Here is a 14217-nt window from a genome sequence, read left to right as displayed (position 1 = left end):
CAAGACATGGAAGCAACCTAAATGTTCATTCACAGAGAAATGGATAAGGCTGTTTAATGGAATACTACTCAACCATTAAAAAGAACAAAATAATGTCATTTGCAGCAACTTGGATGGACCTAGAGAGTGTCATACTGAGTGAAGTCAGAGAAGGAGAAATATCATATGGCATCCCTTAGATGAGGAATTTAAAAATAAATCATACAAATGAACTTACTTATAAAACAGAAAGAGACTTACAGACTTAGAAAAAAACTTCTGATTGTCTGGGGAGAAGGGATAGTTAGGGACTTTGGGAAGGTCATGAACATACTGCTGTATTTAAAATGGATAACAAACATCTACTGTAGAGCACATGGAACTCTGCTCAATGTTATGTGGCAGCTGGGTGGGAGTGGGGTTTGGGGGAGAATGGATACAGGTATATGAATGGCTGAGTCCCTTCCCTGTTCATCTGTTAACTGGCTATACCTCAGTACAAAATGATTTTGGTGTTAAAAATAAATAAATAAAAAGATCAAAAGATAAATTTTCATTTCTACCACTGACTGATTATCCAACAGATCACAGGAGCAAGTGACTCAAATTCTTCTATGTCCCTTAAGTCATAAACTAAGGACTGGTGGACCATTTAGGCCTTTTTCTCAGTTCAAAAATCCTATGACTTTGTCAACTTGCAGCCCTATTTTTTGGTGTCACTTACTAGAGTTAATAGTAGCAACATTAATTTCAAAGCCTCTCCTGTACTGACATCATATCTTGGGGCTAAAAGAAATCTGTAAAATTTAGTTCCCATGTACTCCAACGGGTTCATATTTCATGGCATTAATTCAGTGTTAAATCCTAGAACTTTCTAATTTACTTGTTTGTAAGATAAAGTCAAAGGCAGCAGGCAGAGTAACAGCTCTCTACCCACAAAAAAAGATATCCACACACCCAAATCCCTGAACCTATAAATGATATTTTATATTAAAAAGAGAGACTTTGAGGCTAAGAATAAGGCTAAGCACCTTACAGTACAAAATTACCCCAGTTAACAGGGGGTACACCCAATCTAAGGAGTCCTTAGAAGCAGAGAATCTTCCCAGTCTGTGCTGATCCATCAGAGGGGGATATGATGATAGATAAGGTCAGAGAGAAGCTACATTATGGATTTTGAAAATGAAGGTAGGGGGCCATGAGCAAAGGAAGAGAGATCTCCAAATACTGGAAAAGATCAAGAAATGCATTCTCCCTCAGAGCCTCCAGAGAGCAACTTGGCCCTGAAGGACCCCTTGATTTTACCCAGTGGGACCCATCACACTTCTGGCCCACAGTACTGTAAAGTAATAAATGTGTTGTTTTAAACCATTAAATATGTAGTAACTTAACAGCAACAGAAAACAGATGTATCATTCAAATAAATTTTGGAGACATTTCTATGTCAGTAAAAGCACTTTAAATTTTTAAAAAAACATTGTATTTATGTACTACTTCCCTGGTGGCTCAGATGATAAAGCGTCTGTCTACAATGCAGGACACCCGGGTTCGAGCCCTGGGTTGGGAAGATCCCCTGGAGAAGGAAAAGGCAATCCACTTCAGTACTACTGCCTGGAAAATCCCATGGACAGAGGAGCCTGGTAGGCTACAGTCTATGGGGTCGTAAAGAGTAGGACACAACTGAGCGACTTCACTTTCACTTTATGTAAGTAAAAACTGAATTTATCTGTTCAAACCTAACAGCTATAAAATGAAATATTATTACATATTTTGGAGAAAATTCCCTAACCATTAAGTCTTTGATTATTAGTATATACTTGGATATAAATTATAATTATTAATAAAAATACATACATACCTAATTGTTCAATAATACTTGAAACCATCCCAAGAGGCTTTAATTCAATATCTTCAGGCAGAACAATAGTGAGTTCTTCAACAGAAGGTAGTTCCTGTAATACAAAAAAGCAGTAATCTTTCTCCAGCTTCAAGGACTTAACTTTTTTTTGATGTTTTAAAAAAGGATGGTTTCTATGTAGTATGCTATATCTGTTTCTGAGATGTAAAATTATTTTTCATCTCTTGGATGTCATCCTTTCTAGTGTCTGAATATTTCTCCCCTATCCAACATCTCCCCACCTAAGTGATTCAAGAGATCTAGTATCTACACCCTAACCCATAACACAGAACTAAATACCACTCTAGATTTTTCCAATCAACTTGAACAAGAGATCATCCTAAAAGAGACAATATAAAATAACTCCCAGAGACATTCCACTTGAAGAGAATTAATTCTACTGGCTCTGATTTCTCCACAGAAGAGTTCTCTGATCTGTCTTAATGTGGTTAGTTAATTAATTTGACTATGATTAAACAGTTTAACAGAGGAACAGCTAACTTACCTGAGATTGTGTGAAAGGAAGAAACATTTCTGGTCTCTTCAAGACAAAATGCATAATTCCTTGAAATGAGGTAGTAAGTTCCAGCTCAAGAAGCTGTGAAGCTGTTACCTGATTATCTTCTTATCTGTCTAGGTTAAAACCAAATTTCTTTACATTCTGACCCAGGTGCTAACTGTTTGTCAGTTGCTACAGAAACTGGATATTGAAGTGGAGAGGATGTTTGAAGAAAAACCTAAGAAAGCAGACCTTAGGTTTTAAATTAAATAAACAGAGCTTTCTGTCCACCTTTGTCAAATGATCACAAGTGACTCTCCCAAGAAAAGCTTTTCCCTAAGAAGGGATTAAGGAAAGTACAAAGATTCTACTAATGGTGTATTAAGGTTAAGTCTGGGAGAAAAAAAATGACTTTTGGAGAACTGTTAAAAAAGACAGGAAAATCTAAATCATATAGAGCATTTTAGATGAGTTTATCTCAGGTACTCATTTTCCTCTACAGAATCTCCAGTTGAGGTTTTTAGCAAAAACAAGACCGGGAGCTGACTGTGGCTCAGATCATGAAGTCCTTATTGCCAAATTCAGACTTAAATTGAAGAAAGTGGAGAAAACCACTAGACCATTCAGGTATGACCTAAATCAAATCCCTTATGATTATACAGTGGAAGTGAGAAATAGATTTAAGTGACTAGATCTGATAGACAGAGTGCCTGATGAACTATGGATGGAGGTTTGTGACACTGTATAGGAGACAGGGATCAAGACCATCCCCATGGAAAAGAAATGCAAAAAAGCAAAATGGCTGTCTGGGGAGGCCTTACAAATAGCTGAGAAAAGAAGAGATGTGAGATGAGGAAAGATACACCCCAATGAATGGAGTCCAGAGCACAGTAAGGAGAGATAAGAGAGTCTTCTTAAATGAACAATGAAAACAAAGAAGAAAACAACAGAATGGGAAAGACTAGCGATCTCTTCAAGAAATTTGGAGATAAAAAGAGAACATTTCATGCAAGTTCAGTTCAGTTCAGTCGCTCAGTCGTGTCCGACTCTTTGTGACCCCATGAATCGCAGCACGCCAGGCCTCCCTGTCCATCACCAACTCCCGAAGTGCACTCAGACTCATGTCCATCGAGTCAGTGATGCCATCCAGCCATCTCATCCTCTGTCGTCCCCTTCTCCTCCTGCCCCCAATCCCTCCCAGCATCAGAGTCTTCCAATGAGTCAACTCTTCACATGAGGTGGCCAAAGTACTGGAGCATCAGCTTTAGCATCATTCCTTCCAAAGAAATCCCAGACCTGATCTCCTTCAGAATGGACTGGTAGGATCTCCTTGCAGTCCAAGGGACTCTCAAGAGTGTTCTCCAACACCATAGTTCAAAAGCATCAATTCTTTGGTGCTCAGCCTTCTTCACAGTCCAACTCTCACATCCATACATGACCACAGGAAAAACCATAGCCTTGCCTAGACGGACCTTAGTCGGCAAAGTAATGTCTCTGCTTTTGAATATGCTATCTAGGTTGGTCATAACTTTTCTTCCAAGGAGCAAGCGTCTTTTAATTTCATGGCTGCAATCACCATCTGCAGTGATTTTGGAGCCCCAAAAAATAAAGTCTGACACTGTTTCCACTGTTTCCCTATCTATTTCCCATGAAGTGATGGGACCAGATGCCATGATCTTCATTTTCTGAATGTTGAGCTTTAAGCCAACTTTTTCACTTTCCACTTTCACTTTCATCAAGAGGCATTTTAGTTCCTCTTCACTTTCTGCCATAAGGGTGGTGTTATCTGCATCTGAGGTTATTGATATTTTTCCTGGCAATCTTGGTTTCATGCAAACATGAGCACAATCAAGGACAGAAACAATACAGACCTAAGACAAGCAGAAGATATTAAAAAGACATGGCAAAAATACATAGAAGAACTACACAAAAAGGTCTTAATGACCTGGATAACCACAATGCTGTGGTCAATCACCTAGAGCCAGACACTTGGAGTGTGAAGTCAAGTGGGCCTGAGGAAGCATCACTACAAAGCTACTGAAGGTTACAGAATCCCAATTGAGCTATTTAAAATCCTAAAAGATGATGCTGTTAAAGTGCTACACTCAGTATGTCAACAAATTTCAAAAACTTAGCAGTGACCCCAGGACTGGAAATGGTCAAGTTTCCATTTCAATTTCAAAGAAAGGCAATGCCAAAGAACATTCAAAGTACCATACAGTTGTGCCCATTTCACATGCTAGTAAGTTAATGCTCAAAATCCTTCAAGCTAGGCTTCAACAGTACTTGAGAACTTTCAGATGTACAACGTGGATTTAGAAAAGGCAGAGGAATCAAAGACCAAATTGCCAACATTCCTTGGATCATGGTAAAAGCAACAGAATATGAGAAAAAAATCTATTTCTGCTTCACTGACTATGCTAAAGCCTTGGACTGTGTGGATCACAACAAACTGGAAAATTCTTAAAAGAGACAGGAATACCAGACCAACTTAATTGTCTCCTGAGAAAACTGTATGTAGATCAAGAAACAACAGTTAGAACTCAACATGGAACAAAACAACAGACTGGTTCAACATTGGGAAAGTAGTATGTCAAGGTTGTATGGTGTCACCCTACTTACATTATGTGAAATATCAGGCTAGATGAATCACAAGCTGGAATCTAGATTGCCTGGAGAAATATTAACAACCTCAGATATGCAGGTGATACCACTTTAATGGCAGAAAGCAAAGAGGAACTAAAAAGCCTCTTGATGACTGAAAAAGGAGAGTGAAAAAGCTGGCTTAAATCTTAGTATTCAAAAAACAAAGATCATGGCATCCGATCCGCTCACTTCATGGCAAATATGGAAAAACTGGAAACAATGACAAATTTTATCTTGCAGGGCTCCAAAATCACTGCAAATGGTGAGTACAGGCATGAAGTTAAACGGCGCTTGTTCCTTGGAAGAAAAGCTATGAGGAATCTCCACAGCATATTAAAAAGCAAAGACATCACTTCACTGACAAAGGTCCATGTAGTCAAAGCTATGGTTTTTCCAGTAGTCATGTATGGATGTGAGTTGGATCATAAGGAAGACTGAGTGGCAAAGAATTATTTGATGCTTTCGAATTGTGGTGCTGGAGCAGACTCTTCAAAGTCTCTTAAGACGCCAAGGAGATGAAAACAGTGAATCCTAAAGAAAATCAACCCTTAATATTCACTGGAAGGACTGATGCTGAAGCTGAAGCTCCAATACTTTGGCCACCTGATGAGAAGAGCTGACTCACTGAAAAAGACCCTGATGCTGGGAAAGACTGAGGTCAGGAGGAAAGTGGGCAAAAGAGGATGAGATGGTTAGATAGCATCACCAACTCAATGGACATGAATTTGAGCAAACTCTAGGAGATAGAGAAGGACAAGGAAGCCCAGCATGCTACAGTCCATGGGGTCACAAAGAGTGGGATGTGACTTAGCATCTGAACGACAAATGCCTCAACAATAGGAAACAGTACAGAATATGAGAAACTTTATGAAGAGTTAGGCCATAAAACCAGTAAAACTGGTCTTTGTTCTAAAGATCTCATAGATGCATCACAAACTCTGAAACTGGTACTAAATATTTGACCCATTTGAATTTATGTACACCTTTTTGCAAAGACAACACAGGATATTTCACTGATCTTCCTCAGAATTTCATTAGGAAATTAGTAGACTACACACAGCCAACAGTTCCACTGCACAGCCCTGCTGCCTTAGAAGAAACACAACAGCAGACCTGAACAAAGGCACATTCAATACCAGCTAGAGCTACTTCTCACTTTCATGCACTGGAGAAGGAAATGGCAACCCACTCCAGTGTTCTTGCCTGGAGAATCCCAGGGATGAGGGAGCCTGGTGGGCTGCTGTCTATGGGGTCGCACAGAGTTGGACACGACTAAAGCAACTTAGCAGCAGCAGTAGAGCTACTTTATGTAACAAAGGAGGGGATGCTTCCCAGGAAGCATGAACTGTCATCTGAAAAGACAAATTCAAAGCTAAGTAATAGGGCTGTCTCAAAAGTCAGCAAAGAATATGGCATGAATAGCCAGTTCATGGAGAAAGTGAAAGTAGAACGTATCAAATTTTCTACAGAGCCAGGAACAAGAAACCCAAGTGCAAACTAGAGGTAAAATGATTGAATCTACAGGCAAACAAAAGTGAGTCAGAAAATAAAAAGACACTCAGAGCTATGAGAATGTCAAGAAGCACATAAAAGAAACAGCACAGCCATCCTCAATAGCCACCTTGGTTCCCAATGGCTTTTCTAGCCAAGTAAGTTTACAGTAAATCCCCCTTTTCCTGATGTAATCTGGTCTCTGTTGCAGCTCCAAGAGTCCAACCTATGTCATATGTGATTAACTGCTTCCACGTATTTCCCTCTTTCCCTCCACAGAAGATAAATATTATTACTGACTGAACAACAGCTGCCATGTTCTAAGCCTCCCCTTCCCATGAACGCACCCCTTGTGGTTTGTACAGGGTTGAAACTACCCATACTCTTCAAAATTCACACACTTTCACACTCCCTTTCTGTCACTTATCACAGACTCTGACCCTCACACTCGCCCATTTGCTTTCTCTCATTTACACTTTCCTACAGACTCTCCACATGAGAGTATAGGAGTGACCGTGCAACTCACGTCCAGGCAATCAGAATACCCATCAGAATACCCATCTCACTAGCTTCAATTATTTGTTCAGACCCATAAATCAGGTGCCCAGTACACCAATCCAAGTTCTGTCCATGACGTTCATTCAGGAATATCAGAGGCCAAGCCACCAGCCACCTGCAGAAACATCTCCTGAACAACAAAGAGCAGATCCTAAAGACAATGAGTACTTGTAGCCACACCATTCTTGAGATTCAGGGCCAAGTCATTCTCTTCCCTTGACCTTGAGAGCACAAGTCCCGAAGGAGTCCTCATATACCCTTCTAGAGCCCTAAAAGATTTACAGCAGACCAGAGAAATCATTCCTCTACATATCTCCAGTACCATATGTAGGAGTAGGAACTTCTAGTACATTTGCTTTCTAATCCTAAGAATATAAAATAGGGTGAGGAGCTAGTTAAGAATCCAAAATTTAAAAGAGGAAAAAAAAAAAGACTACAATTGCCCCTTCTATCCTTCCCAAAGATCCTTCAGAACTAGCACAAAAAGGAAGAGACCCTCTCACTATTTCAAGTTTTAAAAACTAATGTATTTTCCCAGCAAAAAAGGAATTTTGATATGAGCTAAGCATACATTCACACAATTCAATAGCACTTTCAGCACTTCTTCCCATCATTTACTGTCTGCCTCTCCAGTAGGTGTATTTAGACTAGAAACCAGATGGGGCTTGTTTCCAGCACCTGGCACATGGCAGACATGTTGTAATAGTTTAAACATGAGTGAATGTCAGATGCCCACTCATTCACCCATTCCACCAGTCACATATCACTCTTGACTGACAGCCAGATATCTGAAAAGCACTCTGTTGGGCACTACATGAGCCATGAAGATCAGCTATGAACCAGTCCTCAAAAATGTGGACACAGACTCTTTTTGACTTTCTGATGAAAATATGGGCACTCTACCCAGAAAAATACCTAAATAAATTGACTAAGATTTTGCATTAAATTTCAAGGAATTCCCAAGGGAAGAATTTCAGATCTAGTAGGATAAATAATAAAATGAAACACATGTACACACTAAAATAATATGATCCTTTATTTATTGATTCTTATATTCTAAGAGAGATTTAAGTAGAAAAGTGATTAAGATACAGGGATGCTGCTGCTAAGTCACTTCAGTCGTGTCCGACTCTATGCGACCCCATAGACAGCAGCCCACCAGGCTCCTCTGTCCCTGGGATTCTCCAGGCAAGAATACTGGAGTGGGTTGCCATTTCCTTCTCCAATGCATGCATGCATGCTAAGTCACTTCAGTCGTGTCCAACTCTGTGCGACCCTATGGACAGAAGCCCACCAGGTTCTTCTGTCCCCGGGATTCTCTAGGCAAGAATACTGGAGTGGTGTATTTCTGCTTTACTGACTATGCCAAAGCCTTTGACCGTGTGGATCACAAGAAACTGTGGAAAATTCTGAGAGATAGGAATACCAGACCACCTGACCTGCTTCTTGAGAAACCTGTACGCAGGTCAGGAAGCAACAGTTAGAACTGGACATGGAACAACAGACTGGTTCCAAATAGGAAAAGGAGTGCATCAAGGCTGTATATTGCCACCCTGCTTATTTAACTTATATGCAGAGTACATCATGAGAAACGCTGGGCTTGAAGCAGCACAAGCTGGAATCAAGATTGCTGGGAGAAATATCAGTAACCTCACATATGCAGATGACATCACCCGTAACACAGAAAGTGAAGAGGAACTAAAAAGCCTCTTGATGAAAGTGAAAGTGGACAGTGAAAAAGTTGGCTTAAAGCTCAACATTCAGAAAACTAAGATCATGGCATCCGGTCCCATCACTTCATGGGAGATAGATAGGGAAACAGTGTCAGACTTTATTTTTGGGGGCTCCAAAATCACTGCCAATGGTGACTGCAGCCATGAAATTAAAAGATGCTTACTTCTTGGAAGGAAAGTTATGACCAACCTAGACAGCATATTCAAAAGCAGAGACATTACTTTGCCAACAAAGGTCCATCTAGTCAAGGCTATGGCTTTCCCAGTGGTCATGTATGGATGTGAGAGTTGGACTGTGAAGAAGGCTGAGCGCCGAAGAATTGATGCTTTTGAACTGTGGTGTTGGAGAAGACTCTTGAGAGTCCCTTGGACTGCAAGGAGATCCAACCAGTCCATTCTGAAGGAGATCAGCCCTGGGTGTTCATTGGAAGGAATGATGCTAAAGCTGAAACTCCAGTACTTTGGCCACCTCATGCAAAGACTTGACTCATTGGAAAAGACCCTGGTGCTGCGAAGGATTGGGGGCAGGAGGAGAAGGGGACAACAGAGGATGAGATGGCTGGATGGCATCACCGACTCAATGGACGTGAGTTTGAGTAAACTCCCGAAGTTGGTGATGGACAGGGAGGCCTGGCATGCTGCGATTCATGGGGTCACAAAGAGTCGGACACGACTTAGCGACTGAACTGAACTGTGCCATTTCCTCCTCCATTTAACCTTCTAAATAAGTCTAAAAGAAGATATTTTATTCATTTTAAGGAGATGAAAACTGAAGCACAGAGAAGAAACTTGTTATAGATAACCTGACATAATTCAAGTCCTAAGTGATAGACACAGTATGAGTCCTAAGTCAGTGCTCTCCCTGTTAAGACTTATCCCATTTAGCAAAAGAAATTATTAAATACCTATTACAGGGATAAGACCAAACAAGTTTGCCAATAACTTCAGAAAATAATCATAAGTTGGGAGAGCCTCTGTGTAAAAAAAACACTGAGATTAAGGTCGGCAGTATGAAAACATAAATCACTGATGAACTTCGCACACAAATTCCAGGGTTCTCAATACACAAGGCATAACAGACATAGAAAATTCCTTATTGCGAGTAGAGAAAAAGGAAATAATCAATCCAGTATGGTCATGAAAAGGTTCCTGAATGTCTCTAGACTTTAAAAATTTCTCTCAAATCTTGCTTTACTACTTCACTGGTTTAAGCATTTTATAACTATAATTAAGGACCATTAAATTTCTCAAATACTTTAACAATAACTAAAAGCACACATGGGAGTGAAAAAAAAAAAAAAAAAAACCCATATGGCAATACAGCCCATACTGTGAAAGTCTGAGAAGACTTTCCTCTTATACAAGGCTTCAACAACACTATCATTAACCTCCTAGGAAGAGCATACAGTCTAAGAGGAAATAACCATGCATTCAGATGCTAATAAATATCTATCCACAATAAACAAGTTTTCTCCAACTGTAATAATGAAAACACCCCAAAAACTTGCAGTAAACAGAAATCCTCAACAGTGTAACTGATCTAGTTTTACTTTCTATTTCTCCAAATGCAATTGATTAAAAAAACAGTTTCAACTGCTACTGAACTAAAGTTTCTCTGAGTTTTGGACCCCTTTTCCAAAATAAGAATTGTACATCTTACAATCTTTAGGGAAGATAAGAATGAAAGGCAGCAAGCTAAACTAGATGCCCAGCACATTATCAAATGTTAGCATTAGAAGCAACCTGAGAAATTATTGAGAATCAATTCTTTCTTTCACTTAAGAAAGCCAAGGCATGGCAAAAGTATGACCAGTAAAAGTTGAGAGTGGTCTTCAAATTCATGGAGCAGATACAGGCCAAATGAAATCACATCAGTATCATAAAATATTTTAGAACATATAAATTAAGTTTGGTAACAAATCTAAGTACTTACACTAAGAAGTAACTCATCTTTTGTTTTAAGAGGAAAATTCTTATTTTCCTTCTCAACTAGTAAGTCATCTTCTCCATCTGACAGAACTGGAGGAAGGGACATACGAGAGGAAGACGATGAGGATGATGATGAGGAAGAGGAGGAGCTTGAACTATCGGAATCTGTTTCACTATAGAGAAGAAAAAGTTGAAAACAAATCAAAAGCATTATTACAATGGTATTAAAATATGATTATTCAACTAGAAAATATCTGCTTTACTAGATGTTTACGATTGCTGGTATAATTCAAAGGCTAGCATTTTGAAATTGACTATGGTGTTTGGAAAGCACTCTAATCAACTGATCACAAAACCCCTCCTCTAACCCAAACCCTCTTTTTACAACTGTCTCTTATGTGACACATCAGTCTGAAGCATGTGACAAATCACTGACCGAAGAGGATTCTGGGCCAGGCACCAGTCTTATTAGTCACCAACAAGGACCAGATCAATTAAGCAAAGAGACTTTCTTCTCAGTCTTCAATTTGGAAACTTTTCCAAGTTACCATCCATGCTGAACACTTCACTCTCTGAAAACCCCTTTAGCCCTTGACTTCCGCAACAATTCTCAGAGCCAAAAACTATCCTCTTAGCTTGAACTGTTCGCCGGTACCCACTTCAGCTCCTTTCATGTGCTGTTTCTACAAGTCCCATACCCCTCTTCTCTCTGGTACTCTTTCCATGTATAACCTCCAATGAGCTCAACCATTACCAATGTGCAGATAACTGCTAAATCTTCAGTCTTGATATCCCTAACTCTTAATAACAACTGCCAAATTAATGACCTATACACTCACAAGTTAAAAACAGTGCATTCTCCCTACTAATTCTGTTTCTTTCAGTTTCTCTTGTATTTCACTGTTTAGTCCTGAATCCAGTCACTAGATGTAGAAACCTTGGAACTGTATCAAAGTATTGCATGCTCAGTCAATGATGAAATTGGTAAACATGACTCCTATTCCACCAGAAAAATCTAAATACAGAGTGCTATTAGCTGACGTTAAGGAATTAGGGTTCATTCTACTACAGCTGATAATGACATGGTTGTTATGTAAAAAACATTTTATCAGAAATGCACAGTAAAGAATTTACAGGGAAGGTGGCATGCAATCTGAGACTGGTTTTAAAACTATCAAGTTAAAAGTTAGAAATGCTAGGTAAAACAAAGTTAAGGGGACTTCCCTGGTGCTCCAGTGATTGGGAATCCACCTGCCAATGAAGGGGACATGAGTTTAATCCCCTGTCCAGGAGGATTCCACATGCTGTGGAGCAACTAAACCCAGTGTACAACTACTTAGCTTGCACACCTAGAGTCCACGCTCCACAGGGAGGCCACCACAAGGAGAAGCCCACCTACCACAATCAAGAGCAGCAGCCCCCCAACCTGGCCTAACTAGAGGAAAGCCATGCCTGCACAACACAGCCAAAAATAACTAAATAAAGCTAGGAAATAATGGAAACTGTGAAACTTGGTGATGGCTATGTGTACAGTGATTATATTACTCTGAGTCTGAAAATGTCCACAATAAAAAGTTTGAAGTACAGAGGGTGGGATAGGGTGGGAAGGAGGTTCAAGAGGGAGGGGACAAATGTAGACCTATGTCTGATTCATGTCAATTTACCGCGGAAACCAGCCAACACAACATTTTAAATAAAGCAACAGTCCTTCAATTAAAAGTAAATAAATTTAAAAATACATATTAAAAAAAATTAAGTTTTACCTGTAATCTGATGTTCAAATTTACATTTCCATACCAGAATTGTCTTCCTACTGCTTCTCTGACATCACCAATTTGTTGACAGTGAAATCTCAAATTAACTGCCTAAATTTAACATTCTTATTGGTTTACAGCCCCTATCCCAGAAAGTTTTCTCCCCATTTTTAGTAAACAGCACCGCCATGCACTCAGTTGATGCCCCTCTTCATAGGCCACTACCACATCTATTAGCGATCCAAATGGGGGAAGTTTCAAAATATTCAATCCAAACACCGTCACACGGTGGACTAATACAACATCTTTCCCATTGCTTCCACACTAAGCCAACCACTCTGCTTTCACTCTTGAACACAGTTCAGTTCATTCTCCACAGAGTAAACCACTAAAATGCTAACTTGAGCATGAAAATCACCTGCTTAAAATTCTTCAAATTTCTCTAGCAGTTAGAATGAAAACTAACATGGCCAGAGGGTCCCACCTGGTTGGGTTCTACTACAAGTGCCTTGCTTGTTCCTTCCTTGTAATTTTCAACAACTCACTTTTTTTTTTACTTCATTTTTCGTCCCTCTCACCAGATTGTGAAGCAAGGACCGTGTGTATACTGTTCACCGACACAGCATGGCATAAAACACACTGAAACACTTGCAGACAAGGTTCAGCGTGGTTCAGTGAACTCGCCTCCCACCACAGAACTTTTCTATATAAAAGACAGAAGGTAGGGCTGGAGAAGCCTGAAAAAAGCTACGCAAAGCATGTAGTAATAGTTGAATCACTTTCCTCTAATTTCATGAAAAATTCATCACCAGAGAAATTCTACCAACTAACAAAACTGTCAGGAGTCAATCTGAAAAGAGACAAAATCCTTTATCTGATGCCCCATTTATCTGGTTCAACCAGCAAGAGTACACACTAAACTTGAGAAAAAGATTTGCCACAAACTAAATTTATAACCCCCAAGGCCATACCACGTCGAGTGGTCACGGGATAAGCCCCCAGTCTCAGGTTTTCTACGCCCTAACTGAAAGCGACAAACTGTCCATAGAGGGCTCTCGGACCCTCGGCGTTAGAGGAGGGGCCCCGACGGCCTCGCTCCCTCCCGGGGACACTGCAGACGCGGCAAGGGACGCGCCCCGGCTCCCGGGCCCTCCTGCCTCCTCGGCCCAGGCCTCCCGCTACCAGAGCCTCCCCCGCGCGCCCGATCGCCGGGGGCAAGACCTGTCCGAGTCCGAATCTGAGTCGGAGTCCGAGTCCGACGTCTCCAGGCCGCTCCCTCCAGCAGGCGGCCCCGGGAGCGACGGCGGCAGGAGCTGAGGCGACGGTTCGCCCGCAGACTCCGGGGCCCCCTGGTCCGCCGGCGGCGCTGCGACCGGAGCGGGGTCCGGGGCCGGAGCGGCCACCTCCTGGCTAATTCCGACGCCGGCGCCCCCGAATTTCAGCGTCTGCAGCTGAGCGGCGGCGGCCTCCACCACCTCCATGGCGCAAACTTTGGACGCTCGCCGACAGCGGCCGCGGAAACGAAGCACAGGCCTGCTTCACACGCTGCTCCGATAACCACACGCGGGGCCGTCCGGAGACACGCCCCCGCAGCAGACGCAGCGAAACTTCCGGGCAGCGTGTGACGTAACGGGACGCAACGGTGATCCCTGGCGCTGGGCGGTCCGAAGGCGTTTGCACACGGAGCCGAGCGGTCCTAAAGCCGCTGCTTTCCCTGCATCCTGGGAAGCT

The 14217-nt window shown here is 41.3% G+C and overlaps 1 protein-coding gene across 1 annotated transcript in view; it reads right to left on the bottom strand.

The window, feature by feature from the left end:
- Positions 1 to 13967, bottom strand: part of NAF1 (nuclear assembly factor 1 ribonucleoprotein) — a 34325-nt gene extending 20358 nt beyond the window's left edge. Inside the window, exons 1-3 of the mRNA XM_068975343.1 lie at positions 13708 to 13967; positions 10737 to 10905; positions 1838 to 1931 (exon numbers count right to left, since the gene is read on the bottom strand). Of these exons, the coding sequence (XP_068831444.1) occupies positions 1838 to 1931; positions 10737 to 10905; positions 13708 to 13967 (523 nt within the window). The remainder of the gene's footprint in view (positions 1 to 1837; positions 1932 to 10736; positions 10906 to 13707) is intronic.
- Between the last annotated feature and the right edge of the window lie 250 nt (positions 13968 to 14217).

This window comes from Capricornis sumatraensis, chromosome 7, assembly GCF_032405125.1.
Source record: "Capricornis sumatraensis isolate serow.1 chromosome 7, serow.2, whole genome shotgun sequence".
Lineage (NCBI taxonomy): Eukaryota > Metazoa > Chordata > Mammalia > Artiodactyla > Bovidae > Capricornis > Capricornis sumatraensis.
The sequence above is the reverse complement of the archived record's forward strand: the minus strand, read 5'-3'. Positions and strand labels throughout refer to the sequence as shown.